Source organism: Hydra viridissima, unplaced genomic scaffold (assembly GCF_058129835.1).
Source record: "Hydra viridissima isolate aposymbiotic clone 2 unplaced genomic scaffold, HvirCarnegie_v1 scaffold_4, whole genome shotgun sequence".
Taxonomy (NCBI): domain Eukaryota; kingdom Metazoa; phylum Cnidaria; class Hydrozoa; order Anthoathecata; family Hydridae; genus Hydra; species Hydra viridissima.
In genome coordinates, this window is record NW_028324303.1 from 8,388,427 (window position 1) to 8,408,749 (window position 20,323).

General features: G+C 29.9%; 2 protein-coding genes and 1 pseudogene across 3 annotated transcripts; 1 reads left to right on the forward strand and 2 right to left on the reverse strand.

Moving 5' to 3' along the window:
• Positions 1-532: 532 nt before the first annotated feature.
• Positions 533-3,974, reverse strand: LOC145183814 (homeobox protein Dlx1a-like). Its single transcript, XM_090085377.1, has 3 exons — positions 1,669-3,974; positions 1,228-1,439; positions 533-991 (listed from the first exon to the last, which is right to left on the reverse strand). Exons 1-3 carry the CDS (start codon positions 1,994-1,996, stop codon positions 908-910), a joined length of 624 nt encoding a protein of 207 aa, XP_089941503.1. The 5' UTR covers positions 1,997-3,974; the 3' UTR covers positions 533-907.
• A 7,880-nt stretch (positions 3,975-11,854) lies between these two features.
• On the reverse strand, positions 11,855-14,687 carry LOC149889702 (uncharacterized; annotated as a pseudogene). The gene is made up of 3 exons (XR_016451832.1): positions 14,223-14,687; positions 13,819-14,005; positions 11,855-13,595 (listed from the first exon to the last, which is right to left on the reverse strand). The product of XR_016451832.1 is annotated as an uncharacterized LOC149889702 (transcript).
• Positions 14,688-15,371: 684 nt separating this feature from the next.
• Positions 15,372-17,570, forward strand: LOC149889703 (uncharacterized). Its single transcript, XM_090085455.1, has one exon. The coding sequence runs from the start codon at positions 15,690-15,692 to the stop codon at positions 17,472-17,474; it is 1,785 nt and encodes a 594-aa protein (XP_089941581.1). The 5' UTR covers positions 15,372-15,689; the 3' UTR covers positions 17,475-17,570.
• The last annotated feature ends 2,753 nt before the right edge of the window (positions 17,571-20,323 follow it).

Here is a 20,323-nt window from a genome sequence, read left to right on the forward strand (position 1 = left end):
ACTTTAAGCTCTCGAGAAAAATATCCTTAATGTTGTACCTCATAATTGTGTCATAATTAATGTTTAATTTCACAATAAGTTTTGCTTGGTAGTTCTCATAAAGACCGTAAGATATGTCCTTTATACCACCTGTCGTTTGTGTCTTTTGTACTTAATATAATTACTGATTACGGATATTTGCTTATTGTTTATTAAAGTTACCAATTTGTCTTTTTTTTTTGTCTAAAAGTTGAAAAAATGATTTAAAAAAAAATTTTAAATTTTCAAAAAAGTTAAAAATCATATTAACATTCTTTCGTATATATAATTGGAGTAGACCCTGTGAGGAGGTTCCTCTATTTATGAAAACTCGACAACTCTTTATTGCTTTCACTTTCAACAATTTCCATAAAACAAGTCAATAAGTTTTTTTGACAAACCTCTTTTTTCCCTTCATATTTAGCAATCTCTTCTAAATATTTATAGATAGTAGGGATTTGAAGTTCTAACTAACACATCTATTTCTCTTAGTATGAAGAAACAGGACACAAAATAAAGATAATTGTTTTTCAATAAATTATTCGTAATTAACTACATCACTCATTTACATCACCCGTTATTCAAAATATTTAATTTGCTGCGAAACATGTTTTCTTTATTCATTATGGTTAATAAGAATTGAAAGTTCCTTCGATCAGTAGATCATAGTTGTACGTAGTAACGGTACGTAGTACAGCTAATTTGTAAAACTTTTAAACTCTATCGAAAATTGTTTGATTGTCTTTATTTTAATGATCGTTTTTTTTTCATAAAAACTCTAGTGTGCTTCTTTTTATTTGAAACTGACCCACAAGACTGGTTTTTTTTGTAGCAGATATTTCAAAAGAGTTTGCTCCGAAACTACATACGTCACTTCACTGACAATTTTTTACGATATCTTTGGTTCTTTATCTTCACTTTCAAATGTTTCTTTCTTCCACTTCATTCGACGATTTTGATACCATGTCTTAACCTAATATAAAAATATGTTTTATAAACTTCAGCAAACATTATAACTAGCATTGCGAGATGTAAGAACTAAGTTTGCTTTTCCCTACGAAACATTTTTCCTTCATACAAAAATATTTCCTCGTTTTATCAATATACAACGAGGAAATATTTTTATATGAAGCCGTTAAGAACTAATTGTATCAATAAACATTTCATTATGCAACGTTCCCTAAAGAAATATACATAACATTATATAACCTGTGTCTGATTCAGGCCAAGTCGGTCTGCTAAGTTTGTCCGCTGAGGCGTTGATAAATATTTGCGATTGTTGAATTCACGTTCAAGCACCATGAGTTGAAGATCAGAAAATACCGTCCGAGGTTTCCTGCATTTTATTCCGCTGCCTTTAGCATTATTTTGTTTCAACTGCAAATATGTAGATGGCTCTTCTACTTCAGGTATCAGAGAATCTAGAAGTAATATCGAAAATAAAGCTATTGAGAACGACTGTTATCATGCATCTTCAAAAAGGCTCTAAAGTAGTCTGAAAAAAAAAAAAAAAAAAAAAAAAAAGGAAAAATACTTGGTGTTTTGGATGAGCGATTTGGTTTTCTAATTGTTTTAAAGTTTTTGTTACACAGTTAACAAAAACAAATTTCCTTAAATTTTTTATTAGTAGAAGATAAAATAACTTCATACCTTCTTTGGCGTAGCTACAGTGATTTTGATCAGTATTTAATATTGGATATAAATTATTTTCATAGAAGCTAAAAGACCCATCAACGATTCTTCTCTGTAAAACAATATCTTCTTTCCTGTAATAATAAGCGAGTTGATCCTGATATTGTATTCGATCATTTATAAAAGCCGAGGCATGATACGGATGCTCATAATTAACATGACAATAATATTGTTGGTAATGTCCTTCAAGGATGCTGTTGCCAAGGCAGCTATGCTGTTGCTGCGTGTACCGTTGTTGAGAACTGACTGGTGGTTGATATGAAAAAAACTCTGATTTACAATCCATTGTCTACTCTCTCCCTTTTATACCCAGAAACTTGTTATATTTATTGTTAATTGATTGCATATTATAAACAATCGCAGAAAATATTATATTTTAAACTTAAATACTTAAACTCAATTTTTACTCCATGTTTAAATTCAACCAAAACTTTAATTGAATAGTACAGACAACATTTTTTAAGAATGCCGCCTGTGAAGTTGTTTATTGAATGCAACAGGGAACGATAGATATAACAGTATGCGACGGACCAACGGACTTAAGACATTAAATCCTAAGACAATCTACTAGCATTAACAAGAATATCATGTTAAGGTTATTAGACAATACCCTGGGTAAATAGATTATATCATAAAAATATGTAGATTAGTTCATAAAAATAAAGATGTGTAAACATAAGCAAATTATTTATCTTAACAGTTGCAGAAAAAAGAAAAAAGAAAGAAAAAAATTGATAATAAGTCCATAACATTTTCCAATGAAGTGAATGAAAAATTTTGAAAATAAACAAATCCATTCTTTAGCTTGTCTTATCAACCAAATTAAGAAAAAATAAAATTACAACAGATGAAGAAAAACAGTTTTTTATTAAATTGACATATAAACATTTAAACTCTAACCAACCATTGATTTCTAAAATATGTTTGGTTATGCCACCCTTCTTAGCTTTTGTGCCCCTGCCTCCACGTAACTATATACAAATTAAAAATTTAAAGCCATCACTTCATCTGTCATGTCATCAATAAGATTTAATTTCGAACAATGTCATAGAACCACGTTTAACAGCTCAATTTAACCAACATTTCTTCATTTTATGAGCCATCAGCTAAATATTTTTTGCTAAATTTATCCTACTTTTATTTGTTTAAAGATGGTTTTAAATATTTAAGGGTTTGTATTAACTATTCATTTTTGAAGCAGATTTTTCTTTAAAGAAATTTTTATGACTGCTTTTTTTTTTTTTGGCCTTCAGGATACAAAATAACAAAGGACGCCCCTTTTTTGTTAGGAGCTTTTAAAGCATTTACAACAAAATGGTTAGAAACTAATAAGATGCAGTAACCCTTTATCTTTATTTTACTGCTTTTCTTTTGATTTCTTTTTATCTTAACTACCAAGACTTCAAAGAGTTTCATAAAAATGTTTAAATGTGACCAAACCTAAAATTTATATATTTGTATCAATATTCTGATCATTTTGTATTTATTTCTGTAAAAGGGTAAAAGGGTAAACTGAATCCAATTTTCTCTGCTTAAATGTTATAATAAAAAAACTGAAAATGGAAAAAGGATTTGTTTGTGATTCAGTGTGTTTTCCTATATGTTGGCTATAAATATGCTGCGCATTCCTATATTGGTAAAAAATGTTTGCTAAAAATATTGTGCTTTTTTTAAAGTTTGTTTTATACATATGCAGCATATGCTTTTCTATTGATCGGTTAGATATATTGTACTTTTCTTAATGTTTTCAGATTTTGACAATTACTTATTGATTGTGAAAGAGTAAATAAAGTCTTTTGCTTTTTCTTTTTCATCAATAACCAGTCGACTAATGAAAACTCTATTTTTTACGATTGTAAACTTTTCTGTTGAACTTGCATCTACAACATCGCTACTATTTTTATGAAACATTAAACTTTGAATAATAGGAATAAACCTGCTGTCTTGCATTCCAAAATCTTGTTACTTAGCATAAGATGCAGGTTTTTCCTATTTTTGTATTGGTCTGCTTCGCCATCGGAAACACAACGTTCAATAGCACTTTTCCTTTACGTTATTGATAACTACATTATCAACATATACTTTACAAACTATTTTTACATTATGATTGATATTATACTATGTTAAGAAGCGTGCTTCAACAAAGAGTATAATATATAATTTTTTGTAATTCTCAGCAAAAAAATATTTTTAAGTTATCCGCAAAAATGTTTTCTATAGAGTAATTCCAAGTCCACGGTCTTTCAGAAGCGACAAGTTATTATACGCAGCGCAGTAGTAACCGAGGCCTGTCGACTCGCGTAAAAACATGTAATTTATTTTGCCGAGGATTGTGGGATGCCCGGGTAGAATAACAAATCATAAACAAATAACAAACAATTTTTTGATTAAAGATGCTTTTTGTTTTGAATGTTCTAAGTGATCGATTACTTTCAAATTTTTGTACGTAAAATTTATGAAATAGATTTTCGATTCGACACTTAAAAGGAAATTCCCTATTAAAACTGAAAGTACCATTGTTTATAATAATAACAGTAGTATTAAATATTTCTTGAAACTTAATTTGAGGATCATCAAATTGGCTTACTAATGAATAATCGGTCTGAATAATCTTTTTTGACATCATATATTTTATCATTCAGTAAATTTAAATCAATATATATATTTTAAAAAAAAGTTACCAGATTCAAACTAACATAATCAAACACAACATCAATAAAACAAAATAAATCACAATTATATATAATGAAAAGGAGTTAACTGATTGTTAAAATTAAAAATTATTGAAGAACTTTAAAACCATTAGAACTTTAAAATCGAAGAACTTTAAAACCAAAGAACTTAACTATATAACTTCATATAATTTTTATAATTTTTCATACAATATTTTAAAATAGAAATTATTTGTGTAGCAAACGTTTCATCTTTTTATCACTTCTTTTATTTCGTGGACATAGATCACGTGATTGTACAGTTTAATAAAATAAAAAATTCTCGTAATGACAAAGATATGAAACTATTTTTTTTTTGTAAATAAAAAGCATGTTCTATATGATATTTAAACAAAAAGTCAAAAGTACAGATTTCTATTATTTTAGAAGATAATTTAAAAGCCAAGTCTTCAGTATCAAGCCACTTTTCAATAAATTCCATGAATACTGCTTCCATATGACAAATCAATGATACTAATAACAAATTTGGTGAACAATTTTGACTGTATGTTTGTTTATTGACTTCCAAACCATGTTTACTAGCTATCGTAATATCTTCCAATTTATGACAAAGTACTACCTCACACTGTTGGCACAGACAAACTCTTTTTATTGACAAGTTAGCAAAATCGGTATGTGCTTGTGCAATATTTTTTTCATAAGAATTGTAACAGGAAATCTGTTCAAAAGATTAATTTTTTTTTTGTCAGCAAAAAATAAACATTCTTCTTTAATTGTCTTTTTTTGTACATTTTCAAATAAAGAATTAATATCTAATACCACACTAAAATCTGTTTCTGTCAGACAGTTGCTATTAGATTTGCTAGTTTCTACTGATAATAACAATAAAGAGTTCTGGTAAGCTGCTCGAAATTGTCTAACTGTCGGTCTGTCATTCCAGCCTCCTTTGCTTCGAATAGTTCCAAAAAAACTTTCTAAACAATCTTGATTAAAGCGAGAAGTGCTAACACAATGAAATCCTTCTAAGAGAAGCTCCTGACAAAGTTTCAGTATACTGTTTATTGTAACATCTAACCCCCAATGACTAGCTATCTGGGATTGGGTTTTTTCATCACAAAACTTCCATTTCTTAATCCAAGTTTGTAGTTCCCTTAACAATAAAATGTTATTTCCCTTTGCTGTTATAGCACAACGGGCAGGTTTATCTGCATGAAGCTTACTTGAATTCATCAGGTCAAAAAGAGTATCAATTTTATCAACAAATTGGGCAGTCGGTAATACAATTGGTGGTAAAACATTTGCTGTGACACACAAACACAATGCTGTAGCAACCTGATGACTAAACACTTGTGTGGCTAGATTAACTTTCATTTTTAGAAATGCTCCAGCATCAAGATGTCTATCAGTCAATTTCGGTGCAAGACGGATAGGGTTGCATTTGTCTACCTCATACAGCATACGAATGTGATGCCATGAGACTATATTACCACCAATATCAATGTTATGTCGCATAAGATTATTACGTTCACTTTTAATTAGGTGAGGGGGATCAAAGATAATATGAACTGTATTTTTGAAAGATGGATAGTGAATACAAGATTTCATTTTTGAAAAACCAAGGATTTTAAGTGCTCCAATATTGGTTGATCCTTGATCACACACAACACACCTGACTAACAATCCACAGTCCTGAACTCTTAATATAGCTTCTTGAATATACTTAGCAAGGTTAACTGTTGAAACAGTTGAGTTACTAAAGAAATAAGCAATTGGTTGCTTCCATTTAGTGGCAATACCTCTGATAATAAAAACTAGAGCCTGATTCAGTGGTTTCTTATTTTTTATTCCAAAAACAACATCTGCACTCTTATCCTAATCTAAGTGTTGTTTGATTGCCATCTCATCCAATACTAAACTGCAATTACGATCATGTTGATTCATATTATCAACACGTAGTTTTAGTAAAGTGAACAACTTTTGTGAGAATCCAGTTTGCATATCTCCATAAGCTCTTGAAAGAAATAATTTCAAAGTGGTGCTACTCGGTAAAAAAAATATAGAACTTAAAATTCTGTAAGTTTGTGGGCTATGAAAAAAAAGTCGTAGTCCTTGTAGTTTGTCTGATATTGTCCAACGTCTACCTTTTTTATGTCGGGAACTCATTTTTAATTGACTTGCAAAAAACTTTTGCTGATCATTGGAAAGAAAGTTTCTAGATAAATCTAAAATATGATTAATTGAGACATTACATTTTTTTTGCTTTTTTTTTTCCAATAGTTTTATTTTTTTTGTAAGCCTGCTTATTGTAACACGACATGTGTGCAATGAATTTTGCACTTTTTTATACTTTGTAATGTCAACACTTTCTTGATTGTTTTGAATGTAGAGATTTTCAAATATACTGATATTTTTTTCAATTTGTATTTTTTTAGTTTTAGAAGGCAAAGGACTTCTTTTTGGAGGTGGTTTTCTTTTTCCCCCTATAGATTGTAGTGGATTTGAAACATTAAATATAGTAGGAATGACGTTATAGAGAAGACGTTTTCCCTCATTGTTTGTTAAATAGTACATCGAACTTTCAAAATGATTACTACACAAACGATAATCTTTGTTCAACGTTTCGACAGGTTTTCCATCTAAATCTGCTCTTCTACAATTTATAACCCATTTCTTGCACCTGAAGAATAAAAGTAATATCAATAATATGTAATTTTTGTTGCCTAATATATTTGTGTAATGAGTTAATCATTTTAACGTCTATCGTCAAACTTTTATTGTATTACTCCCTATAAAAATTTCGTTGTACAATGTTCAATTTAAAATTGTGCAACGTTCAAAACAAAACTGATAAGATTACAAAAAAAATAAAATACAGAGAATTATTTATTAAGGAATAAAATATTCAATTAGGCACTCCAATTGACTACTTAGTACGTACCTATCTTTGTCTTTTGGAAAACGAAAAAATGAAACACTCTTGTCAGCTATTCCACTATTTTATTATTTTTGCTTAGTTGCAGCTTCAATGGATAATTGAGGCGTTAAGTACTAAAGTTGTCTTTACCTCAATTTTTCTCAATTACATTTTATGTAGCCTTTCTCCTCTACTACTCAAAAAAAGTATACTATTTATAAAATAGTAGTATTTATTAGTATAAAAATATTTATCCACATACAGTCGTCTAATTTATAGTTTTAGTTCAAAACTTCTTTTTGTGTTTTCTCAGAATTACTTTCAACAGGCCGCCCCTCCACGCCAATCTGGCTCTCAAGTCTCGTTTAATATAAAGGCATGCTTTTCAATAAATTGTAATTTTATCAAAAAATTTACATTTTCAGAGCATGTGCGGTCAATCATGAAATATCCGAAGTCTTTAATTGAATCAGTGTTTTTTAAAAGGGCTGGTTTGCTCAAAACCCGTTTTTGAGAAAACCAAAAAAAACTCTTTATATCTTTTAGTATTAAATATACAGAATTTGTGTAATACATTTTTAAAAAATATATGCAAGACTAACATCTTAGCACACTTTGATAATTGTTATAACATTTCGTTTGTTAACAATTAATGTATGAAATTTCGAAAATTTGGCCCTTTTAAAAAAAATTGAATATTTCGAGATCGAAACTGCTTACATTTTCCTTGTTTTGCGGCTAAAAATACGAATCAGCTGGAGAGTGATTTTTTTAAAAAGGGCGTATTTGAAGCAAATTATTTACAATAAATAACTTTAAAGTAATAAAAATACAATCACTGTAGCTAAACAGATATCAATTATTGAGAAAAACACTCGCTTACGCTTTGACAATAGATGACCAAGTCTGCTGTATTTCTTTCTTGTGTAGAATTGCTACTCTGAGGTAGCGAAGCGACAAATGTATATAAAAAATGTTCCTGAAGATGAATTGAAGAGTTGAATACATGAAAATGTTGAATCTTTGACATTTTATTGAAAATAATTTCATTCCAAGAAATTTCATCAAGAAATGACCAAAAAAAAGGCGAAAATGTAACATTGCATCAGATTTTAAAAAACGTTTTCATCAAACATGAAAATACCGTAAAAACGAGGGCTATTTTATAGCATCAGGGTGATACTTTTGATTTTAAAATTTTTTCTTAGTTTTCAAAAATTTGGGATAATCGCAAAGATGAAACATGATGAATTATGATTAGTTTTAAAGTATATTAGGGCCTCAAAATAAATTTGTAACAAAGACTACCATTCACTCGGATTTTAATACCATTCATCATAGGGATAGAAATGTTACTCAAAGATAGTCACAGAGGTTTATGGCTGTTTAAAACACAAAACTGGAAAATAATTAGGCTAACTTTACTGCCCGTTACCTAATTTTTAAAAAAAGTTTAAATAAAACACTATTTTAAAAAATATTCCAAAAGCTGTCGACCGAAAAAATAAGTAGCAAATCTAGACTCAGATCAGTCTAATGATGATGACGATGAAGATGATGTGATGATGATGAGAGTATTAATGATGATAACGATGGGGCTGATTGTGGTATTATTAATGATTTATCAAGGCAAGGCATTAATGATTTATCAAGGCACTTATGATTAATATCTAAATTATATTCTTTGATTGAATTAAACTTTTTTTTACATATACATGCAACAGTCAACATAATTAAAAGAGAATTTGTTTTAATACTGGATATCAAATCTTCAGGTAAAATAAGCTGTTTTTATTTTGGACATAATGTTACATTGAGTTGGTTAACCTTTATATTTTCCACAAGACAGAAAAAACAAAAAAAGTGTTCACATTTTTTTAGAGTTGCTGGTTGTTTTGATATTTTACCACAAAAATTACACTAATAAAGCTGTAAATGAGGATTGATTTCCTTCTTTAGTTCTTCAATATCTATTTCCAATTCATTTGCTGTCACAATGCTTTTTTTAATGGTAGCAATCATGGAAGATGACCACACTTTTTTTTACCAATGCCAGGGCGACTAATAAGCCTTTTATTTTTGTTTTAGTGATTTAGCAACATTTAAAATTTTACTGAGTTTTTCTACCTGCTGACAACAATAGCATTCATCAAAATCTGTAAATAAGATTCATCAGAGCCTGTAAATAAGATTCAAATTTTTGTAATGGATTTTTATCTAAAAATAATAAAACTTTTTGGATAGTTCTTGTAAATAACCATCAAACTTAACCTCGTGCATTATGTAGTGTTTATATTCATGAAGTAATTTAAGCTAATAAATCAATAAAAAACTGCATATAAAGTAAAAGATTTTATTTAAAATTATTAGAAACATTTATTCAAATTTTTTACATAAGGACAATTTTTATTTCACAAACGATATAAATAAAATGTTATCAATTTAGGACAATGGTTAGATGTAAATTTTGAACATGAAAAAAAAATTGAGTACTAAGATTTTTTATAAGTATTAAAAAGTTAAAAGATTCATATAAGTAAAAGTAGAAAAACTTTTAAGTTTTACCGCTCAAAAAAAAAAGTAAAAAGACTTCCAAATTTGTAAACAAATCAAAGAAAAAGTTTTATCAGGTAGATTCTCTTCAATCATCAAATAATATTCCCCTTTCATTTTACTTACTTCTTAATAAAATTAAGTTACCGAGACACTACTAACAGCCTAAAAGCTGGTTATCAACGTAGACGATTTTAAAAAACACGATAAGTAATGAAAAATTAGTCGCTAGGTAAAAATTCATTCTGTAACGAAGGTCCGTAGCCATTTTGAAAGTTCTAAAATTTTCATAAACCAACTGCGCTTGCGCACAATAACCTGTCGCTTATTAACAGAGTTTGAACGACCGTGAGTCAAGTTGGCCAATTTCAAGAAAACTTTGTTCGTGATATATTTTTTGAAAATTGACCTGGTTTTTACGTTTAATTGATTTTTTTTGTTAATTGTGAAAATTAATAATAATAATAATAATAATAATAATAATAATAATAATAATAATAATAATAATAATAATAATAATAATAATAATAATAATAATAATAATAATAATAATAATAATAATAATAATAATAATAATAATAATAATAATAATAATAATAATAATAATAATAATAATAATAATAATAATAATAATAATAATAATAATAATAACAATAATAATAATAATAACTAGCAAAAAGCAACCCGTAATACGGGTTATGGTGGTCTGTTACTTAATTTATAGTGGCAGTTTTCCACAATTTAAAGTTGCGTAACCTTAACTAATACCCAATTAGAAAAACGCTTCCAAATTGAAAAAATTAAACCATCAGTAAAATTAAAAAAAAAAGTATGCGGAGGTAAAATAATTTACCTATTACTTAACATCGAGTAATTTACTACTGACATAGGTCATATCAGTGTAAGGCAGAACCATTTTCCTCGACATTGCTAAGTTCAAAACAATACGTTTTTAGTTACTGACACAAAATAATAACACTTCGTCATGCTTTAAATTGACGAAAAAGTAAAGCTAAATTCTTGTAATATTTTTTATAACATGAACTTTAATTAATAAGATTTATATAAAGCAAACGTAAATTATACATGAGTTATTAATTTTTAAATACACACAACTAAATATTTTTTTTAAAAATAACTGATCATTTGACCATTACTATATATGGCATTAATCTGACCATTTTTGTATATGCCCTCTTTGTTTCAATAGTTTTTAGTAAAGGACCTCCCTTCCCCGTTTTTGCCTTAATGGTGGTCAGGAGAATAGAGTTAATTTTATTAAGAGTGATCAAGTTTTTGATGGAGACCTTTTACCAGAATAATAAAATGTAAAACAAAGATTTACATGTATAAGAATTTTTTCTTTCCTCAAAAGTGTTGCAAATGTAAACTAAGCTAATTAATTAGTTAAACACCTTATAAAGTTTAAGTAACTCGATATTTCGCGAGGTTAGAATTATTTTGTTCTATCTCCAATTTTAAAAGTTGGGAGAAAATGAGTTATTAATTTTAGTTAGTAATAATAACTTTTAAAAAAAGCATCATTTTATAAATTTTTTTCTAAATAATTTGCTTAAACATAATTTATTTAAAGCATAAGATATTATTTCTCTAAAAACAAAAGCTAAAACTTTAAAAAATGTTTACTTTTAAAAAAACTTTCTCCCAACATTTAAACTTGGAGATAGAACAAAATAATTCTAAGGGGACGTCCATAAATTACGTACGCAATAAAACTAATGCTTTTGGACCCCCCCTCCCCCCTTGTACGCACTTGTACGCTTTTAACCACCCCCTCCCCCTCTGCGTACGTACGCGTTATTTATTAAAAAAGTATGACCTCCCCACCCACCCACCCAAAAAAAAAAGTTTTTAAAACATTAAATACAAAAAAGATCAACATTTTTAGTTAGAGATTTTTCTGTACTTAACTAAAAAATGGGCAGTTATTAACGAAAGGAAAGAAAAATGATTTAGAAAGGATTCGTGTTGCGAGTATTTTTAATTAAGCTATTTACATTTCCACAAATGGTGACTTAAATAAATTGAAAATGTTATGGAAAACAGGCATGAACTCTGCTTCTAATCTTTCATTAGTAATCTTCTCACTGACTTCTTCACTTTCACTTAAATCACTCTCCATATCAATCTTTATCTTTTGTTTGTTGTGTGCTTTCTTGTGCCGTTTCATTGCTGCCTTGCTCGGCCAGTATTTATTGCATTTGTCGAAAATTCCGTTTAGAAGCTTTTTTTCCAATGAAGGACAATACAGATCAAATGGTATAATTTTGTACTTTAAGCCTTCTGTAGGTATGTCTTGTAGCAAAAGCCTATGCGTCAGAGGTGCAAAGTTTGAATGGTTTGATACGTTTTTAAAATATCGAGATGGTTCCATCGCTTTGTAACCATTCTCGCAGTACTCGTAGATGGCCGGAAATGGAATGAAACGTTGGGGGATGGTATTCAGCCAATTTGTTTCAAACGATGAACAACATAACTTGTCCTGGCATTTCACAATTTGTAGACAATAACGCGATTGCTGGCAATTTTTCTCTACCCAAACAGGATCAGGATTCGGCGGTTTATATGCTTTTCCAACTGGTACTGCCCGACAATTACAATGGTAACCGTCGATGACGGTTTTCTCCCAAACTTGGGATAAAACGTCAGCCGCTTTTTGAAAATTTTCTACCTCCAGTTCTTGGTTGTCTTCCCAGAAGAATCAAGGCGATTGCCAAAATAATCATGGGGAAGAACTATTCCAGCCAAATCACGAGAAAGAGGTGCCATTCTTCTTTCAATGGGGTTGAAGGCTGAAAGCCCAGCTGCATTCACACCATGAAGCAAGACATCTAAATCCAGCAAGCGGAAGAGATCAACAGCAGTTGCTAACGTTTTAGGGAAGCGTGGTGCCTCATCTTGAGCTCCATCAGTCTCCATTAACATAATTGGTTTACGTCTAACCAACTTGGTTTCAAAAAGCTCCCTAACATCAAAAGCATGTGTAAAAGCATTCGATGTATCGTGTTTCCCACTTCGTATGCGTATGAAAGTGTCTCCACTGTAGGATACATTTCCATTATTATTAACTTCGCATATGCCATACACCGATGGGATTAACTTGTGCTGTGGGCCAACGACAAAGTCATGATCCATAAGTTTGACCTTGTATTCCATATGCATCAGCAACGGCGCTTGAAGGCTTGCAGCAGTAAGACCCAACGGTACCCTGGCTTTATCATCATTGGACATGAAAAGCACAGCTTTTGGTCCAAACAATTTGCAAACTTCAAACATGTCATCAATAAAAGATTTGGCAAACATTCTATCATCATTTCTTTTTCGCAGTGAATTTTCTGGACGTAGTAGCTTCACTGGAACTGTGTTGACATGCTTTTTTCCTTCAGAAGTGTTTTCACGTCGTGGTAAAAGACGAAGGTACAAACTACTTCTACTAAAGTTGAAGCCTATTTTCGTCAGCTCTTTCTGAAGATCATCCAAAGTGGAGACACTGCGAAGACATTCTGTTCTTCGACGCTCGTTCTGCTGCTGATGAACTTTGCACAACCTTTATGATTGTTGATAAAAATTCTGGTTGATCAATTTCGAGCCGTGGTCGTCCAGGATGGTTTTGCATAAACTGTTTCAAAGCACTTGATACTTCAGGGTTGTTTTGACAAACTGTTTCGATGCCCTCTTTAAGTTTTTGTCTCCGTTTTCTTTGTCGTGCCGATTCACGAATCAATCTGAAAACAAAATATTACACAAATCTTTGATTCCGTTATAAAACTTTCTATACTTAAGGTTACCTGGATTCTGCGAACTTTGTAAATACTCAATTAGAAATTCTTATTGACAATTTGAAAAACAAAATTTTGAAAGTTGCTGCCTGCTTAAAAGTTTGGTTTTTATGGCCAAGACGTCTTTCTATACTTCTAAGCTCTATTCGATATATCGCTTAACATTTACCTGTCCAAGTTTGTTTTTTCTCTTCTTATGCTTTCTTTCACATTGTCTAATTGTTTCCTCGTTACAGTAGAAAAACCAGAATCGCGTAAGATTATCAAGGATGAAAGCTGTGATTCAAGATCTGAGATTTTCTTCCGACTTTTAACTTGCGCCGGATTTGCTCTTTCCTTCTCGCTTGATGTTAAATCTAAATTAGGAAATACCCAAAAATAAACTTTTATAAATTCTTGACAGTTATAGAGATTGGATGTAGAGAAATTGGTCAAGATCTCCAGTTATGATGAATAAAACTATGCGATTGCAATATAGTCGTACAAGGTAGTTTAATTACCAATTCGGTTGAATTCAATATATAGAAAATCACGAGAGAAAAAGTTTGTAAATTATCACAAAAAATGGCTTACTAAGTTCAATCCTTTCAGGTTCTGTCGTAGTTGCGTTCGGAAAACTTTGTATTTTATTTGACGAAGACGGCACTGGATGGAAATCTTTTTTCTTTTTGCTAGGCGGTGATAAAGCATTTCCCCAGAATGACATGATTGATCCTTTTGACTTTGTTGCTTTCACTTTTAATTCGTTTACTTTTTTTTCATACAAAGACTGATCATATTTTACTATTTTCCACAATTCCTGTGCGTGCTGATACTGCTTTTGTTTTTCAAGTGTTGAATATGCTTTCTTATATAACTCAAGGAGGTGAAGATACTTTTTCTCGTTCCCAACAAATTCGTTCGACATCTTGGAAATAAGCAATTTTTTTTGTTGCAACGTATTCAGTTATTTGAATGGAAAGATAAAAGTTTTTGTTTATTTGGAAATAAACGATTTAATCATAAGATTCAGTGTCGTTAAAGCGAAGAACGTAAAAAAAATAACTTGACTCAAATTAATTGCAATCACATTTCGCAATGAAAGGTGTTGGTTTCTATTAGCATTAAAATTGCTGTTTTTAAAAATAATTGTTTTTTACAATAAGAAAAAATACATTAAAACTTTAACAATAATTTGAAGTAGTACATTGTAAAGAAAAAGTTAATAATAAAATATTAATTTAAAATAATAAAAAATTAACTTGTTGTAACGTTTTAATTGAAAAGATAAAAACCAGGTTGCGTATTAAAAAAAAAAGATTTTTTACATTCGAAAAGTTATTTGCTTTTTGTACGGATCAAGTTTTAAAAATATCTCCAGAGAAAGATAGTCAAACCGCGTACGTACTCGCTGTCTTGAAACCCCCCCTCCCCTTGTACGCATTTGTACGTTTTTTGGTAACCCCCCCTCCCCCCATACCTGCGTACGTACTTTATGGATGCCCCCTAAGCTCGCGATTTGACAAATGCTCAAAACTACAATATTTACCCCCCCCCCCGTTTAAAAAGATCCCCAGAGTTACGTTCAACAAATTATTAGGCATAAAATAGAGAAAATTTTAAAAAAATTGAGCTAATTGCATATATTTATATCATTTTAACTGACAAAAATTTACAATAAAGGTTATCGGTTTTTTTTTTAAGGTGGCTCACCCCCATTAAAAATCAAAAAAAAAATTTTTTTTTTTTTTTGAATTATGTTATATTAAGCATCGAAGTACAAAATTCATAATATATTTTTACTATTATATGCTTAAAAAGTAACAAAAAATACCGTTATTGTGGTTAATACAGTTTCCTACTCCTTAGCAACGCCATAGCAACGGTGTAAACAACAAATTTATTCATTACTTCTTGAAGGTTTTAACTTAAAGTTTTGAACTATTTTTCAATGTTAGATCTATTATGCTTTTCTACTGTTCTGTAAAATGTAATATTTCTTAAAAATGTGCTCTGTATCATTAATTCAATGTAATTTAACTGAAAACTATCTATCTGGATATGGCGAACAAAAGGAATAAAATTAGAAATTTAAAGAGAAAATATCATAGAAATAGGTATACAAGGAGAGCAGAGGAAGTAAATGGTTGTAGCAGGAAATCAGAAACAACAAGTGCATCAAAGCTTAAGAAAAAACATAACTTTAGTGCTGCAACAAATTGTGATTCCGAAGTTGACAATTTTTTCTTTATTTGTAACTTTAGAATTATTAAAAATATATTTGAACAGTATTCCACATGCAGTGAGTGTAATAGCAAGCTAACTTTTTTTCATAATGAATCTATACGTATGGGATTTTCTATTGGAATTATAATACAATGTTCAAACTGTGACTTTGAAAGTACATTTTATTCATCACCATCTGTAAATCAAAGTGTTTCTAGTTCAAAACCATATGAAATAAATTTACGTGCTGTTATGGCATTTCGTGAAATTGGACGTGGTAGAGAAGCTATGTCTACTTTTACTGCTATAATGAATATGCCTCCACCTCTTACGAATCACAGTTATAATATTACAAACAATAAACTACATAAAGTTTATAAAGAAAGCAGTTCTCAGAGTATGAAAGCTGCTGTATCAGAACTAAGGGAAATTATAAATGCAAATGCTTCTGATGATGAAATTATTGACTGTGGCATGTCAATAGATGGAACATGGCAACGTCGTGGGTACTCCTCCCTAAATGGTGTTGTTGCTGGTCTTTCGCATGAAAATAAAAAGGTGATTGATGTTTGTTCTTTATCTAAGTTTTGTATGCAGTGTGAAGTACATAGAAGAATTAATAATCCTATTGATTTTGAATATTGGAAAGCTACACACACTTGTCAAGTAAATCATTTTGGCTCAGCAGGGTCAATGGAAGCTGCTGGAGCTCAAGAAATATTCCATTCGTCCATACAAAAGTATAATTTAAGATATACTAAGTACCTTGGAGATGGTGACTCAAGTTCATTTTCTAATGTTGTTAAAAGTAAACCATACGGTGATTATGTTATTGAAAAGCTAGAATGTATTGGCCATTATCAGAAAAGAGAAGGCTCTCGTTTGCGTCAAAAAATTAAAGATTTTAAAGGCAGGTTGTTAAGCGATGGCTTAAAAATATCCGGAAAAGGAAGGTTGACCAATAAAACTATTAACACAATGCAGAACTTTGTTGGAATGGCTATAAGACAAAATAAAAATAACCTACTGAGTATGAGAAATTCTGTAATAGCTGTACTTTACCATTGTACAAACTTTCCATATGAAGTCACTCGTCATCAATTTTGTTTAAAAGGGAAAAGCAGTTGGTGCAAATGGCAATCAGATAAAGTTACGGGTAAAACAAGCTATAGACAAAAAATAAATTTACCTGTAGCAATTATGGAGGAAATTAAACCTATTTTTCAAGAATTATCAAACCCTGAAATGCTAAGAAAGTGTTTACATGGGATGACACAAAACTGCAATGAGTCATTTAATGGTTTGATATGGCAGCGATGCCCTAAAACTACTTTTACTGCAAGGAAAATTCTTGAAATATCTGTTTATTCTTCTATTTTAAATTACAATGATGGATTTTCTTCTTTAAATTGCATTTTTAAAATGCTTGGGTTTTCTGGAGGTGTTTATTTTGAAAAAGGAGCTTTCAAAAAAGATAAAAACCGACTATCAAATATGTCAAGAAAATCGACTGATGTTAGTAAAACACGAAGAAAACATATAAGATCAATAAACAAAGGTTATTTAGACATTGACAAGGAGAATGATGATATGAAATCTTATGCTAGTGGCAGTTTTTAGTAACTTTTTATAAAAAAAACTTTTTGTTTTTATGTTTTTTTTTTTAAAATGTGTTTTTTAAGACTTTCTTATTTTAATATATTTTTCTTACGAAAACGTTAATATCTTCAGTTTGGTTAAAGCTTTTATCTTCAAATTTTCACAGTATGTTGATTAACTTATTTATGAGGGCTGGGACTAGAATTATAATATTTTAAGCATAAATAAATTAGTTTGAATGTAGTTTGTTAGACTGACACAGGCACTAAATCAATTTCTGCACCTTTATTGCTGCCATTTTAGTTTTTTTTAACATTTGAAAAAAATTTTAGTTCCAGCCCTGGAGCAACTATTTAGCTACCATTTGGCAAAATATGGTGTATTCAGTGCAAATTTTACTCAAGATATCATTGTTTTAGCTAAGGTAAGATTTTAGACAAATTATGCTGACTCAGCATCAAAAAATGGAAATTTCATTTTTCTTTTAAGAAGTTAAAGTTTTTATAGAATTTCCTTATATAAAAAATAAAAAACAAGTTTTTAACCTTTATAAATAAAAAGTTAGATTTAGAGGGGGTGAGCCACCTTAATAAATCGTAGAGACCGCCGATCCGTTACTGTTTATCGGTTTGCGGATTGTGCACCGAATTATCTTTGCTAAACGGTTCAAATTACTTACGGATTGGTTTGATCCGAAAAAAATGTATCGGAAAAAAATTCGTTAAAATTTTTTCGGATTATTTTTTCGGATTGCAATCCGATTCGATACTTTCGGATCGGATTGCAATTCGAAAAATATTATTCGAATTGCAATCCGATCCGAAAGTATCGAATCGATATTATTTTTACGGATTTATACGGATTCAGAATAAAAAATGCTTTTGAAATAAGATTCATTTTTATTTGTTAATAATAATCAAATATACAATGAAACGAAATGATTTCCTTGTTAAGAAATAAAAAAAGGCAAAATCACACTGAAAGTTAATCATTTTCCAAATTCATTTCCTGGCCACACAATGTCTTGAATTTTACTAAGTTGCTTAACCTGCACCAAACACTTTTTTCCTCAGTTGTTCAGTGAAATCAAAGTATTCATCATCCAACATTGAAGGGCTTTGGCTAGCCAAAATTTCTTTTTTTGACAGTTCTTCCATCGCTTTCTTTACTGCAGTTTTGACTACTTCAAATTTTCTCCCCTCACCCACAAAGCACATGCCCTTCCTGTTAGGATTTAAAAAAAAGAGCTATAGAAAATTCAATATTCATTAGTTCCCCTTTGAATCTTTTGTTAAGATCTTCATTGAATTAGTGAGCAAGCTCTAATGACACCTCGATTTTTGGCTTGACACAGGCCTTACATTTTCCTTGTTTTCCTTCACCTTGTTGAAGAATTCTCAAATATTAGATAGCTTAGGCACCTGAAAAGTAGAAAAAAAATGAAATAACATAAAAATGGAATAAATCAGATTATTTGAGTTTTTCCTTTATACTTGTCTTAACAAAAAGTGATAATTTTGAGGCATGCAAAAAGCTTTCAATAAAAGAAATAATTATTTAAAGGTTGTTTGCCTTAATTGTTGAAATGAACGTAACAATTTTTCAAACTAGTTTTTATCTCTATTTCTATTTTTATTTCTGTTAATATTTAAGTAGAAGAAATATAACAATTTAAATTTTATCGGGCCAATCCTTTAATTGAAGCAATCCGCAAAGCGAAATAATTCGCAAAGGAATTCGATCCACAAAAAAAAACAAAAAAACCGTAAAAATTCAGTTTGAAATATTCTTAACTTTTAAATAAAAATAATATAATAATGGCTTTCCGTAATAAATGTAAGTGAAGAATAGTAGACTTGATCTGTTGAACGAATTGTTGTAGGTTAAGATTTCCAAATAGGACTGATTGAAAATAAAAAAGAAATCCACTATTTATAGGACGCGCACATAATAAAAATGAAATTTGTTTGGACCACACCATTTAATGGTGACGCGAACGGATTGTGATTCGTATAATTCGCTAAGCGAATTAAAGTTAAATTGGTTCGTAAAAATTTTTCGGATTATTAATCCGAACAACAAAGTGAATCCGCAAAAAAAAAATTTGTTAGTGGTTCGTAAATTAGTTTTCGGATTATTAATCCGAAAAATTTTTACGAACTGACTGTTTTAATCCGCAAAATAAGTCGAATTGGCTATTTGCGGATTTTACGAATCGAATCGGCGGTGCCTAATAAATCGTATAAATGCGTCAATCGCAAATCTTTAAGAAAAAAAAAAACACCACATAAATACTGAAGATCGATTTACCTATTTATAGTAACCTATTTTGACATGGCAGTTATTATAAACATTTATCGAAAATGTAACTATGGGCCTGTTTATATGGAAAGCGGGCTGGCTCGGCAAACGAGCCAGCCCGTTTGCCGAGATCTCGACGTCGTCCTTATTTCAACTTAATTTTATTTTACGTTTATATGAATAAACGAGCTGGCCCCGATAGCGATCCGGGCTAGTTATTAAATGACAGGTATATTTATCAAAAACTATTAAAAAAAATTAAAATAATAAAAAAAGTATAACATTGTGTAACATTGTGTAAAAAAATTTTTACTATTCTTAACTAAGGTCATTATTTATAAAAAATTTTAAATTTTGTGCAATAATTTTATAGCGTTCAAAAATGATGGCCATTTAAAGTTTTAACCCCCCCTCAATTTGAGGGGGTTACAATTTTAAGATTGACATAATTCTTGAACTATAAAAGATTTTTTCATAAAATTTGAAATTTTTAAATTAATATGAATTTAGTTAAGAATAGTTTATAACAAAAATTATGAACTTGTTGCTCTCCACTTTAGGGCAGGGGG